Source organism: Lissotriton vulgaris, chromosome 3_1, assembly GCF_964263255.1.
Source record: "Lissotriton vulgaris chromosome 3_1, aLisVul1.2, whole genome shotgun sequence".
NCBI lineage: Eukaryota > Metazoa > Chordata > Amphibia > Caudata > Salamandridae > Lissotriton > Lissotriton vulgaris.
Genome location: NC_141689.1, coordinates 1,855,053,467 through 1,855,072,768, shown reverse-complemented (window position 1 = coordinate 1,855,072,768; position 19,302 = coordinate 1,855,053,467). Strand labels below are relative to the sequence as shown.

Sequence of the window (19,302 nt, the reverse complement as noted above, 5' to 3'; positions counted from 1 at the left end):
CCGCCGATTGCGGAACAGCTCCCACCAGCGGCGCGACCTCCAAGGTGAGCTTTAACAGATGATTATCCCTCCGTAGGCAACGGGAATCCTCCTTCCAGCAAGATGGCGAGTGTCAGAACAATTCTTGTTATTAAGAGAACCCCTAACTATGATGTTACGTTTTAAATTCTGAATTTGTGCTTTTCCAGAATAAGGACTCTTAATCTTTACTGCCTACGAGTATTAATGACATGTCACTCCTACACCTTGCAGTCTTGTCTGATGTAACATTTCCTATACACTGATTTACACACATATGTGTGTGATGTAAAGTGTTCCGACACCTTACACTGATATGAGCGGTGCTATAAAACTAAATTAATCTGAGAGACAGTGGTTATGGAGGCTTGAGGGGCACTGTTAAAGGGTGCTAGTGAGGGAATCCGTGGCAGAGGTGGTCATTGGGTTGGGCGCCTACAGACATTGTTGCACAGGGTTCCACCAGTGTTAAAACTGGCCCTGGGTTAACTGGCTATCATTGGTGCTAACGGGATCCACTGGAGCTGTAAAAAAGGCAGCACTTGACAAAACACACTTGGCAATCGAGTTACATTTTACCCTCTGTGTAAAGGCCATTGAGGTCCCTGGACCAGGGTTCAACAACTGGAATTCTTCTACCTTGCTCGGCAGCTCCAGGTGCAGAGGTAGCTGGCAGCTGTCAATCACCGGGGCAGGTCACACCAAAGACGCTTTGCCACACACTCAAGGACACCACATTCAGGTTGCAGGAACACAGCAGCGGGGTAGTTGCTGATGTCGCTGTGAGGCGCTTTCAGGCTCTAGATGTCGATTACGAGGTCGATTACCCAACTGGCTATCACCAAGCCTAGGCTGCAGCAAATGTAGTCCTCGGCTACTTCAGCGGCTGGAGGTCTTCAGAAGTGGACTAACAGCTCTAAACTTGGTGTGAGCTTAGCTACTACTCTGGGCTTGCAGGACACTACTTCTCTTTGGGCTCACTCTCAACAGCCGCAATTCTTGTGACGCAGCTTGTCAATTTTTCTGCAAGTTCCAGGAGACTGGTTCCACCAGTCAGGGCAGTCTGTTTTGGATTCTTGTGTCCACTGGAGTCCCTCTTGCTGGGAGCAATGAGCTTTTACCATGGACACACGTTGAACACTTGATTCCAGAACATGGTTTCTTCAGAGCACTTAAGTGTCCAATCTTTGCGCTGCAGCAGAGTCAAAAGTCCTACGGTCGGTGACGGCATCTTCTCTGTGCCTCTTCTTGGATTCCGAATTAGAACTAAGGTTCTGGTGTCAATGGATCCCCTTAACTCCTAGTTTAGGAGGCATTAAGGGTGTGAGGGACAGTGGCTAATGAGCTACTGGTCCCTGCGGCTATTCCTCCCCTAGGGTGACAACTTCCTGTGATAGTACATCACCTTTCTACCCAGTACACACTATTTCTGTGTCTGACAAAATGGCAGAACCCTTCCTTGGCTGTACAGACCTCCTAGCCCAACCAAAAGATGTGGCTAGGCTTTCAGTGAGTGTACACCTCCTGAATAACTTATTTTCTCGCCTGCCTGAGCTGCAGACTCAGGAAGGCCTTTTTCCTTGAGTGGGGCACAAGGTAATTACACATCAAGGGCAGTGAAAGCCTTAAGGCCTTAAGGCTTGATGACTTTAAACACTAGCCACCCTGGAAGGGAGGAGGTGTGACCTCCATCCTGCCTAGGCCTTTGCCTCTGTCCTGGGGAAGTGCCAGAGCAGCCCACAAGGAAGGCAGACTCTTACCTTGGTGGCAAACGGCTTGTGGAAAACCACCAAGGCACTGGATCTTTGTATAGTAGGGGGGCACCCACGCAGAGTGGCATCCCTGTGCATGCCAGCTCGCCCTTGACAGAAGAATCGTGTCAGAGGTGAAAAAGCATGGTGTTTGTGGTTAAACACAGCACAATTCGGTGGTACCATAATGAAGCAGGCAATCTCAATTTTGCTTGGTAGCCAGCCCATGTTACTCAATGGGCCACTGGTTACTTACAGTAAAACCTTGCTTTACAGGGTTACTGTAGGGATATATGTGTATGAACATGCATATCCACACCTTTAATATAATGCACTGTGCCTCCAGGGCTTAGGAGGACAACCTTAAGAGTGACTTTCTTACATTAAGTCAGTGCCGTGGCTCTGCAGCACTTGGTGTAGGCAGAGTCACTCTTGAGCAGACGGGCAGCTTGTGCAGAGCTGCAATGGCAGTCCTGCAGTCATACTTTTCCTTGGGTCACACATGGTGGCAAAATATAGTGCTATTGCCCTGGTGACCCTTCTTATCACCCTAGTCCTTGGTATCATTTTTTAACAGCTTACAAGGAGTGATAAGTGCTTACCAACTGGGTGCACCAATTCACAGTTACAGTTTAAGAGAAAAAGCACTGGCACTGGGGCCGGGCAGGCAGGTCCCAGTGAACTTCCAGACCTATTAACACAGCATCTAGAGCAAAAAATGGAGGGTGACATGACAGAAAGAGCACTTTCTAACAGCATCATTCCAGGTGGCCTCAACGGAAGCAGCAGTGGTTCACTGGGATACTGCATGCTCCTCTTCATGTTCTCCCATACTAGTAAAGATTTTTTTTTAAAGCAGCACAGATTCTTTTGAAGAACACAGGCTGTTCTAAAACAGGTCTCCCTCTGGGAATGTTGTTGCAGTGGTTGTGTTCGGCTGACCCTTACATGGCACAATTTGTAACTAATTGGAAGGGGGGGGGGTGATGTGTCTAATTAATATTCAACTACTGGCCATTATCATAAATTCACTAAAGACAATCACCTAAAATAGCAATATTCTTCCTTCATTAACATTTATTTATTTAGATAGCTTTTTTTAAGGCAAACTTGACCCTTGTGGGTATCAGAGCGATTTACAGATTTACAGAGACCAGCAAGGTGATAACAATAAAATTAATACCAATATATAGGAGGTAACCAGGGAAGGGAGGGCACGCGTTACAATGTTCATGTAGTAGACGGAGAAAATCCAATAAATTCCAGAAATAACATTAAGTTAAAACTATAGGAATAGACAATGTCAATATACTGGAGGGTAGAGTCCAGACTAAATAAGTTGAGAACAAAGAGGTCACCGGTGAAAGTAGTCATGAGTGTGGTTGGAGGAAGAATTGTATCCCGGAATCTAGGGAAGGAATTTGTTCATAAGGGGTATTTTGACTACTTTCTTGAAGGATATAGTTGAAGGATTCATTCTGACTTCAGGGGGCAAGACGTTCCAAATTCTTGGGGCCATGCCAGAGAAGGATCGGTTGTAAGTTTTCTTCTCGATGAATCTTTGTGGTTTCAAAAGAAGGGTCTTCGAGCTCCTGGAAGATCTGGAGCCACCAGAAAGTACGAGCTTTTGAAGTTGAGGGCTTACGAGTCATGCAGGCACTTTTTAGCTGAATTCTTTCTTCGTATGTGAGCCAGGTGAGGTATTTCAGATCCAGGGTGATATGGTTGTTACTATTTGAGCCGGTGATGAGCCTTGCAGCATCGTTGAGCGAGGCCCTTAGTGGTGCCAGTTTGGATCTAGGCAATCCAGAGAGGGTAGCACTTCCATAGTCCAACCGGGAAATCACTAAAGCTTGCACTGCCTGCTTGAAATCGTTGGGGGGAGAGGAAGAGTTTTACTTTTCTTAGAATGTTCATTTGGTGATTTGTTCCTTTGGTGGCAGTACTGATGTGCTTCTGCATGTTGAGGTTCTTGTCAAGAATTAGTCCCAGTGATCTCGCTGAGTCAATTACCTGAGGAATGCAGTTGAGGGCTGTAAGGTGTTTCAACCATTCTTCAATAACAGGTGACTAGCTGGGTGGGGTGATTATGAGGAATTCAGTTTTTTGAGGGTTTAGTACCAACCTCCTAGAAATTTTCAACTCTGTTCTCTTTGACAGGTATCTTCCCTGTTTCCTTAAAAATAGACCCAACCTTTCCCATGACAAACCTTTCAGCTAAGGCCCTGTCATTCACTTCCCCATCCTAGAAAAAATCATCACCATGCAATTTCAAGATGATCGTCACAATGATGAACAACTCCAATCCTATCTGTACATGTTCCATCTACACTGCAGCACAGTGCCAGTATTCAGGTATGTGGTAGACAATACTCTGAGAATTAGTAAGAATGTTGACACCTAGGTGTCGGGCCCCAACGGCCAGCAAATCGAGCTTTACAAGCTACAACCGGATCTACTTGCCCCTACATGCGTGAGATGTTTGAGGAAAGTCGTGCAACGGGGCTGTTCCAATTGACCAAACGAATCGCCACACTGGTCACTACACACACAAGCCTGGTAAACCCAGAACTGCATGTTCGTCCTGCAGGCCTATCTCCCTTTTAAACGCTGAACCCAAACTACTTGCCAAGCTCCTGGCCAGGCGTTTGGTCCAGGTTTTAGACAAATTAGTGCAACCAGATCAATTGGGGTTCCTGCCCCATCAAAATAACACCTTGAACTTGAGAAGACTACATGGTATGCTGGGGCGCAGGGACATGATTAACGAAGATGCGGTCATGGTTTTGTTGGACGCAGCGATACAATAGAGTGGCCATATCTCTTTGCTCTCCTGACTAAATTGGGTTTTGGGCCTAATTTCATCGGGTGAGTGTGCCTTTTGTATGCACAGCCCTTGGCGCAAGTAGTCGTGAATAACAAGAAGTCAGAGGTCTTTGAACTGAGCAGGGGGATGCGGCAGGGGTGTCCGCTGTCGCCCATCGTCTTTGTCCTCACATTAGAACCATTGGCGGCCTGGACTCGTAGAGATCCAATACTCCGGGGTTAAGATGGGCTGACGCTTGGGAGGACCGCATCTCTTTGTAAGCAGACGGTATTCTTCTATATCTTGCATCCCCCAGCTTATCACTGCACACAGTTCTGGATATTTACACAACCTTTGGTAGGTGCTCCGGATATACGATTAACTGGAGCAAATCGTTGATGTTTGTTTTAAGTGGCACAGTGCCTCCTTTGCCCAGATGCTGTCCCATGAAGGAAGAGAAAAATGGCTTTCAGTACCTGGGAATCTTTATTACAGTGGATCCCAAGGTTAGGTATGACCGGAATTTATTCTCCCCGCTGCAGCGATTGAAGAAAAGACGTGACCAATTGGAAGAACCTACCGGTCTCACTATTAGGAAGAGCAGGATTGTTTAAAATGATATCCCTTCCGAGGTTCTTATATGCACTCCAGAATTTCCCGGTTCTTGTCCCGTCGAAATAATTCAAGGAGGTGGAAAGTCTCCAGAGGGAATTGCTCTGGGATGCCAGTCCCCGTATTGCCCTTCCTAAGTTAGTAGAGTTGGTACGATGGAGGGGATCGGGCTACCCAATATTAGAAAGTACTATTGGGCATCCCACTTGGCTGCCATGAATCAATGCACCTATCAAAGGGGAGACGACCCTGGCTATACTATGGACAGGTGGGTATTGCCTGGGGGTAACCATAGCATGGCCCTATATTCCAGGCCTATGAGTGTTCTCCTTACCGGACCAACCAGGCATTCAATGCAGGTGTGGGATGCGGGGAATAGGACTCTGGGGTGAGCTCATAAACCTACGATAGTGACCCCTTTGTGGGCCTCTGGACAATTGGGTACCCCGAAGCATTCGAAAGGATTCGATAAATGGGACCTAATTGGGACCACTAAAATAGGGGACTTATGGGAGAGGGGAGATGTGCTCTCCTTCGCCACTTTACAACAAAAATATGAACTAACTAACTCGGAATACTTTCGGTATTTACAAGTGAGGCATGCATTGATGACTAACTTGAAACGGGGAACATCCCTCCCGGATGCTTCATCGTTAGAGTACAGATTGTTAGACGGGTACTTATCAACTAAGACGTTCTCCCTGATGTACAAGAAACTGGTAAATAACACTCTAGGCCCCCTAAAGGTGCTTTGTGACCGCTGGGGAAATGATGGGCTGGAACTCGACGATGAAGAATGGCAGGTGGCAGTAGCCTCTCCAAGGGAAGTAGGAATTTCATCTAGGCTATATTTGGTCTAACTGAAGATCCTACATAGGATTTAAGCTACAGGGACTCAACTGGTCAGTATGGGCAGAGCAGATGACGGCATGTGCAGGAGACAATGTGGACAGGAGGCCACAATTATCCATATCCTGTGGGAGTGTGAACATATACAAATGTATTGGAGGGGGCTTCATACCTGTCTGGGAGAGATCCTCAGGCTTGCAGTTGGGACGGAATCAAGAGGTGTCTCTTGAATGTCTGGGAGCCTACAGACTTGGGTAGGAAAGACCGGGTAACGTTGGAGCTGATGGTTGCAAGAAAAGAACCTGGCACAGATGTGGGGGGCAGCGGCTGCGCCCACGGTCAAGGGCTGGAAGGCAGACTTACACTGGTGTATGTTGCTTGAGAATTTTGTGTATGTTTCTAGAGAGTGCCCCCAAAAAGGGACAGACATATGTAGCAAATGGAACAACTACTGTGGAAATATATGTGAGCCCCCCTGTTCTCTCTTTGGAGATTCCTGTAATACCTTAGAAAGTGTATTCTCGTAATGACATGAACTGACTGCTGAATGGTGACTACCTTGATGTTCATTATATACTGTAAATCATTTCTGTGAATTGAAATGTGTCATTGTTTAATTAAAAGTTTTTTTTTAATGTTGACTCCTGCTTCTTGATATTCATTGACCTTTTAACAGCTTTCAACACCAGCAACAGTATGACACTTTAAGAAAGAAAACTCACACATGGGTATCACAGAAACCATTTTGCAGTAGATCACTTTATGACTCTCTGGTAGGACATAATATCGCCATATTACTCCACATATAATTCCAACTCTCCTTATTATGTGCCACAAGGCTACATACACATCCCAGTAATATTCACTATCCACATGGAGTCACTTAGACCATGCAACACTGACCTTTGCCGATATGCCTATTGCTCTCAATGTTACCTGTAACATTTTCATCAGCCAGAAAGATATGCATTTAAGTAATGTCATGACAACATTCAAACCAGGATATCTACTGTTTAACTCAAATTCAACCCAGCCAACACTACCATACTCCAAGCTCAAGTTCTGTTATGACTCAACATTTTCACCCCTTCTTCCTTAACTTGTGCCAAAGCCTAACTATGACTTTTACTTTAACTCTAGCCAATACTTCAAGAACAATGTAAAGAAAAAGCTCAATATGTGCAATTCCAGCTCAGCTTACTCTGCAAACTCAAGCCCTTCCTCCTAATAAACTGCTTTCCATCCACAGTGTGTGCTTATGTTTTTTCACACGTAGATAGGACAACACACTGCTCACTTGTCTACCAAACTCCATCCTACAGGCCACAGTGACTCTTTACTGGTCTGAACCAAAACTTAGTCAAGACATTCAAATCAAAAACACACTCCTATGTAGTGCAGTAGGTTAGTGTACACCTACAGTCACATTATTTACAGAGCGGAATGGAAGGACGTAGAGAGAGAGGTTTTTCATTCTCAGGGGTAAGACTTACGTGAAAGGAGATACATTCAGACAAATATTTTCCAACCTTTACCAAACAAATTACCATTCCCTATCCTTGTAACTGAGCACACAGAACAATTGAAACACCAGGAATCAAACCCATTGTTTATGTGTCTACGTATGTCTGTCCCTTAGGGTTGGTGTCTCTTGATTATATTGAATTGTGGGTATTGTTTCTTGCGCAGCCAACACCTCTAGGAGGATTATACCATCACTAGGAAAAGCTACCTAAAAGATGGGTTAAGAATGCCTCTAGTTGCAGTGTCTCAGCCATGGGGCTGGTCTACTGGATATAGGTTTTAGGGGTTGCCAGGCATAACCAACTAAGCTTTCTTCTTTTACTCCTTTACTAACACAGTGACTTCCATTCACTGCCTCGGCTTGCCCTGCCCCTCCGCTGGCTCTCCTGAACAACTCTCTCCTGCTCGGTGAGGTCCCCAGCCAGTTTAAGAACGCCGAGGTGGTGCCCATACTAAAAAAAAACAACGCCGACCCTGCAGTTATGGGTAACTTCCGTCCCATCTCCCTTTTCCCTTACCTGAGTAAGGTACTTGAGACACATGTGACCAGCTTTCTTAGTTCTTTTATTGAAGAGTCCAACTTTCTAGACTCCCAGCAAGCTGGGTTTAGACCTGCCCATTCGACGGAGGCGGTCATCCTCTCCGTCATGGAGGAACTCCGTAGAGGTGCCGACTCTAATATCAGTCAAGCTCTTATTCTCTTAGATCTATCGGCGGCCTTTGACACGGTCGACCACACCATCTTGGTCGACCGTGTCAAAGAGGCGGGCATCAGCGGGTCGGCCCTTAGCTTGGTTCGCTCTTTTCTGGCGAATCGCCACCAGTCTGTCCGACTCTCCCAGTTCTCGGCTGACAAGATGAAGCTCACTTGCGGCGTTCCGCAGGGCTCGTCCTTGTCACCACTTTTATTTAACTTGTATCTCACTCCCCTGATCCGCTCCCTCCGGGGAAGGAATGTCACTGCATTTAATTATGCAGATGACATTCAGCTTGTCTTCAACCTCAACTCCTCGGACGAAGCGATCCAAGACTTTCAGTCCACCCTCTGTCACATCAGTAATTGGATGGGTGCTCACCATCTTAAACTTAACCCCGACAAGACGGAGCTTTTCTTGTCGGAGGCCCCTCCAACCCCTGGAACTCTACTTTCTGGCCCCCTACCCTTGGCCCCGCTCCTTGCCCTGCTGACAAGGTGAAAAGCTTGGGAGTTTACATCTCCCATGATCTTTAAATGAAGCACCAGGTCAGTGCCACTGTGTCCTCCTGCTTCTTCCAGCTCAGGAAGATCCGGAAAATAGCCCATTTCCTGACCACCGAGGCCCTTACTTTGGCACTGTTGGCATTAGTCATCTCTCGGATTGACTATGCCAACGCCCTGTATGCAGGCATCCCACAATATCAAATCCAAAGACTCCAGCTGATACAGAATCAGGCAGCTCGCCTGATCTATCATCAACCCAGACACCTCCACGTCCGTCCCCTGCTTAAAGCCCTGCACTGGCTCCCTGTATCGGAACGTTGCAAGTTCAAACTAGGTTGTTTGACCCATAAATCTCTGGCCGGTATCGGTCCTTCCTTCATCTCGTCTCTTTTGCACCCTTACGCTCCCCCTAGGCACCTTCGATCCTCTCACCATGCGCTCCTCCAGACGCCCAGGTTCAGGCGCAAAAAACATGGTGGTCTCAGATTCTCTTTCCTGGCTCCCTCATTCTGGAACTCACTCCCGTTGGAACTTAGACTCTCTCCCTCTTACCCTCACTTTAGGTCTCTTCTCAAAACTCACCTTTTCCGCAGCACCTATACATAAGCACTCTTTCCCTCCCCTTCTGTGCCTCTTCCCAAGTAAGTGAACAGCGCCAAGAAACCGTCCGGTTTAAGTCGCGCTTTATAAGAATTTTTTACATTACACTACATTACTGCGCCTTTGGGCCTATTTTTAATAGACAACATTTGGATCACTCTTAGAGAACTTCTGTCATGGGCTGTGTAAGATTCACTGCTTATCAACATGGGTACAGGACGCCTGAGAAGCAAGCATACCTGACAACCATCAAGCAAAGGGTACTACCATAAAAGAATTCCATCTATCCAAAAGAAGTATCCCAACTTGGAGACACAAAAAGAATAGCAACAACTGTGTTACCAGCCAGTAACAGTGAGAGTCGCAGCCACGGCACTATGGCCTTCTTGTGCTCAGTAAGCATTCATTCCATTAAATGTGGATATAAGAAGCACCTCAAGTTACATTACATCACTGGCCAAGTGTAGCCAATGCTTCATAGAGGTGTTCAAACACTGAAAGAATATTTTTGTCCCAGTCCCTTATTCATGCCGTCACTGTGTCCAATTCAAGATTTAGTGCTGCAGTAATTCTGTAGCTTGCCACAGGCTTGCTAAAACCCAGCATCTAATTAGGCTGCTGGCAGACTGATAGGCCGCCTTGTCATTAGTTCAGCAGCATAAATTAGTTAGTTAAGCTCTTGATGTCTAGGTCAGAGTGTGATCAGCATGTTGCAGGCTCAAACACCTAATTTGAAAATAGCTATTCATCCCCTTGAATTTGAACAAATATGTACCATTTTTGATTGGGTAACAATAATTGCATGCACATGTGTTTCTCTGGAAGGCACTTTGCCTTAAGTGCTACATAACTAACAGACTACTCTAAGGCTGCTAATCTAATTATAAGCATTCTTTCTAACATAAGGACTGCATGAGAACCACCAACACCCAATTTACAAGCAATCTTTCTTCGTTGCAAATAGATTAGGAAGCCACACACATTCTACCATGTCTATTGTGTGTTTCCAAGCTTCACCAATACTTATAAATTAGTATTACACACCCCAACGTAGTTCAAGATGGCAGTAAGGAAATAACACACACCACTATTAAACAGGCCAAGCTTACCTTTCACAGAAAGTATGCAGACAGGGTAGAACCTTTGGATTGTTGTAGCGGTCCAGACATATACTGCAGATCAGAAACTGTTTGTCAATCTGACGCACCACAGGGCTTGGGATGTTGGTACCTTCACTGGCCATCCTAGACCGCTGACATGAGGGTCACAATCCCTTTCACCGTACACACTAACAAAGAAAAACATAAAAGAAGACATAGGTTAAGGATTGTAATAACTATAAAGCAGTTTTAAGAGGTAATTTTCATTTCACAATTCTACTGTAACTTTCAACAGTGATTTCTAGCAACTAAAATAATATTCTGCTACATCATACATTGCTATTATAGATCTACCCTACAGAAAAAGACAAGGTGTTTAATCATACAAAGGATAGAATGGGACACAGGAAGTGCAGAAGAAGCACTAATTCCTCCTTCAAGTCTTTCTCTGTACCTCTATGAACAGTGGTTCTTTGTTTATACAGCGATCGAATGGCTCTCTCCATCTCTTGGTGTGTTTGTTGTAATCAGGAGGCACAGTGATCTGGTGTACCGTGCCACATTGTGTGGAAGCGGAGTATAATGAGATCTGTGAGTTGAAATTCCACATTGCCAAAAGTTATCCCAGCACAATAGCTGAAGAAAAGTTGATTTCCTGGACTGCAGTAACTTCACAATTTGGGATTCCTTGTTATTTTAACTGTTATCATGCATTTGCCAGCGTACACATTTAGAGCATCGGGCCAGCCTGAATAGCCGAGGCAGGATGATGCACCAGCCTACCCATGTATCGGCCTAACACCCGCCCACATGGCACTGTGAGCCTTCCTCACACTCCTCTTGTTTTATAAACACCATATTGTACACAGGGGACAGCAGAGTGCAAATAACTACACAGATGTGCTCACCTCCACGACTAAGCCCTCTCAACACTACCAGATTCATAAGAGAAACATCAAAGTTTGGAATAATTACCCTTTCAATTCCTCCTTCGTTGTGCCTTGGGCATAATTTATCAGAAGGTCAGTGAAGAATATGCATTAACAAAGTCAACTGTTATAACCTTTACTAATAAATAAGAACTTTGCGTGTGTTTAGGTATAGTCTTAATAGAAATTGTGTTTCAAATATCTCCCAAATGTGCCACAAAATACCATCACCCACGCCAGAAAAAAACACTGTACCACAGAATAAGCCCTAGTGGACCAAAAAAAAGATTATAAACTCTACCAGAAAATATGCTTAAGTCGGTGAATAAAAAAACCCTGCCAAATTAGCTTTTATTTCGGTTAAAAACCATAAAAAGCATATATAAAGTTCATACAACACACCGTGCATAAAAATGTTAATAAAGTCCTTTCGCAATCAGACCCTGATACCATAAAATACAATCAGTTAAAAAGAAAAAAGCAAGCCAATAAAACCATTACTTCAAAATAAGCATGACAGTTAAGCCAAAAACTATGTGTGGGGTTGTGTCATTTTTTTTTAGACTCTCATAGCATCTAAATATTTTCTAAATTCCAAATTACCGCAGATCGGGTGAATTCATTTCCTTCTAAACTTGGCATTTGCTGTACAAACAAATGTGCAACATTTTCGATAGATAGTGAATAAAGTACAAATAGATTCTTCTTTAGCAGAATTGTTATTTGGTTTCCACCTTACTGTGAATTCTTTGATCTGAAGAGTTTCAAAACAAAACTTCAAGTACAGTATTTTTGCCAAGTGAGGTTGAATATCATCCAAGAACTCTTCAAAGCTTGGATTTGGTTTAACAGTAAGGAATTGAATAGTCAACCTACCTGATCTTGGGTTTTAATGGAGGGTGTTCAAACCTTGCTCCCAGTATATCTGTTTCAATTGTTTTTATGTGTGGTGTTAGTGAATGTGGATCACTCCAAGAGGAAGATAAGCATAGCTTTTCAAAACATATCAGGACAAAGTAATGAGCTTATCAAGGACCAGAAGTTCGTTTCGGCCCTCTTTATAGTTTGCTAGTTCCTGCATGACGCATAGTCTTATCCAATACAATATACGTCTCAAGACAGTTACGTGCCCTATTCTTTTAAAATTTACGTCCGGGTACATGGGTATCAATGGTGTGGAGGTAGGAAGGCCTAGTAACCTCTGTATGACCTTCTTTTCACTTAATATCAGATGATTGGGGTTATCTACGCCCCATAATTCTGCCCCATATAGTGCTGCTGCTTGGGCCCTATGTTTATAGACCTCAAGGGCCGGTGAAATCGCTTTCGATGTAGTAGCTAGGTGTTTTCTTAATGATGGTCACTGAGCTATTGGCAAGAGAGGCCTAAGCTTCATTCATGTGTGGGAGCCATAGGAGAGCACTATACCCAGATAGCTAAAGTTTGTTACATACTCGTTGAACAGTCAACAAATAAGCTTAACAGTAAACAAATTAAACCTACCTTACAAGAGCATGTGATCAACCATGCCAGATAATAAATCTAGTGTCAATTTAAAAAAAGTGCAAACAATTCAAAGAATATACTTTTCTCTGTCTTTTGGAAAATGGACAATATGACTTTCCATAGTGATGCACTGTTTGTATGGTACAGGTGTTTTTGGGTAATGTGTATGACGGTTTGCACCAGGGTGGTCGCATTATGGGCTGTACCATGAACTTTTATGGGAGAGACCAGTGCAGTTCTTCTCCAGCCTAGTGTTATTTTAGGCATGACACACATTATTAATGACTAACTATGAGACAGCTTCCCAAACTGTCTCACATTAGTGGTATGAGAAGCTGGTGAGTGATCCCACGGTCCACAGGTATGCCTTCACCTGGTGGTGATGTGGTAAATATGACCATGTGTGATTTTTTTTCACTTATGAGTTGCGCATATAATGTACATGTCGGAGTCTAACAGTTTTTTGTGAAGGTAAGGGTTAATTTATCTTTTTGTGGGGACCCCATCATATATAGCAAGAGCATAATAGTGTAGAAATGTAGCTTGAGCAATCACACTACTTTCCCCTATCATAGGCACATTCAGGTGGGGTAGGGTCTCCTGTCGGATTAGGAAAGTGCCAATGATGATAAAATGAGCCAGTTGGTAGCACTACCCAACAGGTTTCTGGTGGTTGCTCCAATGAGGCTCTTCCTATTGATTAACAAAACAATATATGTTAATGTCCTTTGACATTGCACGCTTCTTTACATGATATCCACTCCGTCCTAAGCCCCCAATGTTACTATACCAAAGCGGGGTGGGACAGGCTCTTACAGTTGGAAAGTACCCAAGGAACCCTATAACGATGAAACATTGTTATGGGGTGTTGGAGACTGGAGCTTTTTTGGTTTGTGGAGTTCAGAGGGCTGCATATTGGAAGAGTAACAAGATGGCTGTGAATTAAAGCCTCCTGTTTTTATTGAGACAGCGGAGAGTGTAAGGAATGGTGACTGATAGCTTCTTTTTAAGTGGTGACTCTGATAGCCTTTTCTTATTTCCCTGCTCTTTGCCAGCCCATCCTACTTACATAGATGGTTGTGGTTCTGTAACCGGTTTGCCTCAGACATGGTCTTGATAAAGTAGAACATTTAGATCAAAATAACCACATATTACGGCTGTCATTTACATAGACTTTAACGTGAAGAAGGCCTAGTAAAGTAGAGCTTAGAGGAAATGTGCCTTGCTTAAACGTACATATGTTAACCACCAGCATAATTTTTTTCTGCAGAAAGCTTTCAATTCTACTGTACTTTACTTAGTGCCTGAGTAGGCCTCATTTATTCTTTCTTTTATATTAAATAGAATAGAGGTCTTCTAGAAAATACTGACAAAGCTGAATTAATCCGTTAGAATTTGTCATTACTGTGAAATTTGCTGTATTTCTTTCTTTCCCTACACCACATGATTTCATCATATTTTAGATTCGTTTGTCTATGCTTTGGACAGAATATTAGAATAAATGATAGTGTATTAAAATTAATAATGTTCAGCAGAAGCTTAATTATCATGATCGAACCAGGATTGTCCATTGATAAATAATGGAGCACTGAACAGATAACAGAGTAGGTTTGCAGAGGTTCTCATGAAAACCTCACAGGCATGTCACAGTCGCATGAATGCTTAGCAACTATTTAGATACTGTCATGTCATCCTGTGCGTTTAGACTGGGAATCCAATGGAGAAGCGACAGACCATCAGAAGATTCAACCATATTGATTCGAGAGGATTTAACCGGCAAAAGCATGGATACATATGTTTGTAGCTTTACAATAATACATGTTCCTAGCTAGAGAGGCAAGCTTTTTTCCCCCTGCTATACCATGAGCACTTTACCGTGCTTTTCACACTGTTACCCGATTGCTGTGAGCTGCTGCCAGGGCCGGACTGGGAACGAAAACCGACCCTGGCAAAGTGCTCGGCTCCCCCCCACCGGCCCCCCGGGGAGTTGGGGGGTACCTCCGAGCTCTTTGCCAGGGCCGGTTTTCTGCCATTTTTGTTACAGGGACGATTTTGAAGCTATGCTGCAAAAACGCTCCTGTAACAAAAACAGGCCCCAGTGGCCCAAAACCGACCCCCACCTGTGCGGCACTCCGGGGGATTGCCCGTTGCCCGCTACGGCCAGTCCGGGCCTGGCTACTGCTGACCATGATTGCTGTTGCCTGAAATTATGTTGGGCGACTACTTATTTTTGAATGTCATTAGCTACTGCTGTGACTATTTTGCTTAAACTGATTTCGACTTATTCTATTGGGACTGTAAGAGACTTGGCTGAGTTTCTAGAACTACTCTTTAAGGAAGTTCGTCCTCTTATAGATTCTAATCTTAAGCTCCTAAACTCTTACTCTTTTCCAGAGAACTCTTCATGGGTTCTATCAGATTTTGGACTCTTTAGATTAGAATAGGGATTGTTTCTTTATTGAACATGGTCTCCTTTCATTGTCGGCTTCCTACCCTCATTTTTACTGATATTTCTGTAAACAATTTATCTTGACTAATTGAATAAAGAAATAAGTAATCAATACTACACTTTTTAAATGAAAAATAAAGGTTTTGTAAACCTTACGAAACTTCTCATCGACTCCAAAATTTAATTAAATGATTACGGTGATTTGATGCTCCATTCTAAAAAGGTGGCAAAGATCTATTGATCTAAACAGAATTTGCACGGAGGTGGAGATCCCTTGATTGTAAGGTAAGCTTGGAACTGATAAATACAATACTCGCCTTCTTCCCTAACAGTCCCTAGGATGGAAGTGCCGTCCAGCATACCTAGAAATTACAAGCCAAGCAAGCCAGACTGCAGGTGAGAAAACAGTATCATACTGCCACCACGACTGGATGGACTGCTCAAAGCCCGAGACGGAGGGGTGCTTGAGGTACCCAGAAGTTTAAAGGCTGCTCCAGGTTCATAAAATGATATAAGTGGTGAGAGGAGCACTCCTTATCTTATACGGTTATTTTTGAAACTGAGCTTAAATTTTTATAAAGTTAACATAAGCGTGCAACAGAGGTAGCACGTTTGTCCTAACCGTGCATAAATTAAAGTCCTATCTTAAGTATGGAACACACTTAACCTCGTTGCACTGTTGCTATATGTGGTTCAAGGATTGAACAACACTACATATTAAACAGTTTTCACATAAATAAATGAATAGACATCTGTATTTGAGGAGTACTAAGTCGTCAAATTTTACTACACAAAATTATAAACATTCTCTTTTAGACATTCCAAAAATTTTTGGGGAGAATATTTTCATGAATATTAGTAAAGCAAGCAATCAAAATGATGAATCTTCTCTTGAGCCCAATGCATTTCGAGCTTTTCAAGCTCTTCATCAGGGGCCTGAAACTGAAATAAACATGATATCAACTAACTCGAATTCAAGAAAAACAAGCTTCAGACTTTACATGGCAAAGTTTACTAATTTAAAGACTCATGAAAACACATCTAGAAATTAGTAAAGTGAAGTGATAGAGTGATAGGATAAAGCCATAGCCCACACCGGGGTGCGTGAAAAATTCGTACATACTCACTGTCCCAAAACGTTTAATGACAAAGTCCTAAAAAACAGATACAGAAGATTAAGATCTAGAGCGTGTTGGACAAGACATTTAGGTCTTGTAGATGAAATTTCACTGCTGTATTACCTGGAACGCTGCTTTACTTTGCAAATCACCGGGAAACTCGTGGCAACTAGACTAGACTAAGCTTGACGGGTCACAGCAACCACAACCTGCTAAACGAAAGAGAACTATTACTAACGGGCTCTAGGGACTACCAGACTCTCGAAACGAAAACTCCTAACTCAAAACCTTACCTCCGTCAAAAGCGTCACGTAGGAGACTGCTCAAGCTCACAATCAGACCGAGTGCGGGTAATTCCAGAAACCGCTGCTCACTACATTTCCTGGAACGTCTATTTGAGATCAAAACTGTGAAGACTAAAAGCGGACAAGTCCTCTGACTTTTAGGGAACAGAAAGAATCGTCACTAACAATAATAGGCGGGGAAACCTCTTCTAAACCAGGACCTAAACTGGGACTGCAACGGGAAAAAAATGACGTGCCTGAGTTTTGGCTGCAACAAATGCTAAAACCGAACTCGAAAAGTTCAACCATGTCTGAAACCGGCGCCATCTTTGAATGGGGACCATACACGCTCGGAGGTGAAGAAGTGAAGTATGCAGAGAGAAAAGAGACAAAGTTATACATATAGATGAAAAAATATGAGGAGGTGAAAGTATAGATGATGCCATGTAAAAAGATTAATACACTATAATATATAAGCAATTAACACTTATGCTGGAAAGTAATGACATATTATAATTTGCATGCACAGCCATGATTACAGACCCAGAAGTGAAAAAGGGTCACAGAAAACATGATAGATCGATTTTTTCATTAAGTCCTGCAGGTTCTTGTGTTTTAAGAAATTTTATCCAGTGAATCTCTCTCTGGAGAGATCAACCCCCTCATGCGGTTTAATAAGTTCCAGTATGGAAAACCTGACCTAGGAAATGTTGTGGCTATTCTCTGACCAATGTTTAGCAAGATTACTCTTAAAGTTTTTATTCCTAATCGTGCTTTTGTGCTCAGAAATTCTGGTTTTCAGCTTCCTTTCAGTTTTGCCTGTGTATAATTTACCACAGGGGCATTTTATGTAATAAATCAAATTTTTTTCAAGACATTTTGACACAAGCATATGAGTCAGGTCACATTTCCAACACGACCAAATCATTTCTAACCGTTCAGTACCCAAAGAGACCACTCCTCTACATGCTCCCCAAGGTGCATAAGAATTTACAAGACCCTCCTATGCGTCCAATAGTGACCGGTTGTGGCACCATTTTTGAGCCACTCGGTCAGTATATTGACACATTTCTCCAGCCATTTGTCCAACAGTGGCCCTCGTACATCAAAGACACCAACGACTTTTTGAGAAAATTACAGGAAATACAAAATCAGTGATCAATTGGTATTGTGTACAATCTACGTCAAATCGTTGTACACATCTATACCTCATCAGTCCGGCATGGAAGCCGTAGAATGGGCATCTATCAAAGCAGACAAAGTTTTTGTTCTTGAGTTGTTACATTTTTGTCTCTATCACAGTTATTTTCAGTGGTCTTCAAAGTTTTTTCTCCAACAGAATGGAACATCCATGGGATTTGCGGGAGCTCCCGCGTATGCAAATACCTTTATGGCGAAATTTGAAGCAGATTTTGTATTTGGCAATGAATCTTGGAAGCAACACGCTATCATTTACCGCCGTTTTATTGACGACATCTTTGTACTATGGTCTGGCACAAAAGAAAGTTTAGAACACGAAATTGGAGAACTCAACAAGTGTCTAGAACAGATTGAATTCACGCACACCATCAGTGACAATGAGATTTCATTCTTGGATGTTATGATTAACATTCAAGATCAAAAATTGATCATGACATTATACCGCAAAGAAACGGATGTTAACAATACATTATCCTTCAACAGCTTACATCCGTTGAATCTTAAGAACAACTTACCTGTGTCTCAGTATATGAGAATAAAGAGAATCTGCTCTACGAATGAAGACCTTGAAATGAATTTGACATTACAGCATCAGAGATATAAAGAAAGAGGGTATCCTGATGAGGCTCTGGATAAAGCCAAATTGAGAATCCAAACAACCAGCAGGGACAACCTGCTTAGGCTGAAGCCCAAAAAATTGAATGAAAGGCATGTTTTCGTTTCAAAGTTTTCTACTTCGTCACAGAAAATCAAGAACATTGTTAAAAGACACTGGGAGTTACTACAGAATAAACCCGATTTTAAAGGCATTTTCATCCACAAACCGATCTTCGCCTATACAAGATCTAAAAACATTAAGGAGCTTTTGACTACACCTATAAGAAACACCGATACCCAACATAGAGGAATGAAAAAATGTCACAATTGTGTTCATTGCTCGAATGTGATTGAAGGTAATACGTTACATCACCCTCAAACCAGAAGAGAAATCACTTTACATTATGACGGTGATTGCAACACCAAAAATTTGATTTATTACATAAAATGCCCCTGTGGTAAATTATACACAGGCAAAACTGAAAGGAAGCTGAAAACCAGAATTTCTGAGCACAAAAGCACGATTAGGAATAAAAACTTTAAGAGTAATCTTGCTAAACATTGGTCAGAGAATAGCCACAACATTTCCCAGGTCAGGTTTTCCATACTGGAACTTATTAAACAGCATGAGGGGGTTGATCTCACCAGATCCCTCCTCCAGAGAGAGATTCACTGGATAAAATTTCTTAAAACACAAGAACCTGCAGGACTTAATGAAAAAATCGATCTATCATGTTTTCTGTGACCCTTTTTCACTT

The 19,302-nt window shown here is 42.9% G+C and overlaps 1 protein-coding gene across 3 annotated transcripts in view; it reads right to left on the bottom strand.

The window, feature by feature from the left end:
• The window catches only part of TRIM2 (tripartite motif containing 2), a 460,803-nt gene that overhangs the window by 182,683 nt on the left and 258,818 nt on the right, over positions 1-19,302 (bottom strand). For all 3 annotated transcript variants that reach the window (XM_086962313.1, XM_086962314.1, XM_086962312.1), the window contains exon 2: positions 10,471-10,649. In XM_086962313.1, coding sequence (XP_086818439.1) covers positions 10,471-10,604 — 134 coding nt within the window. In that variant the 5' untranslated portion in view covers positions 10,605-10,649. The remainder of the gene's footprint in view (positions 1-10,470; positions 10,650-19,302) is intronic.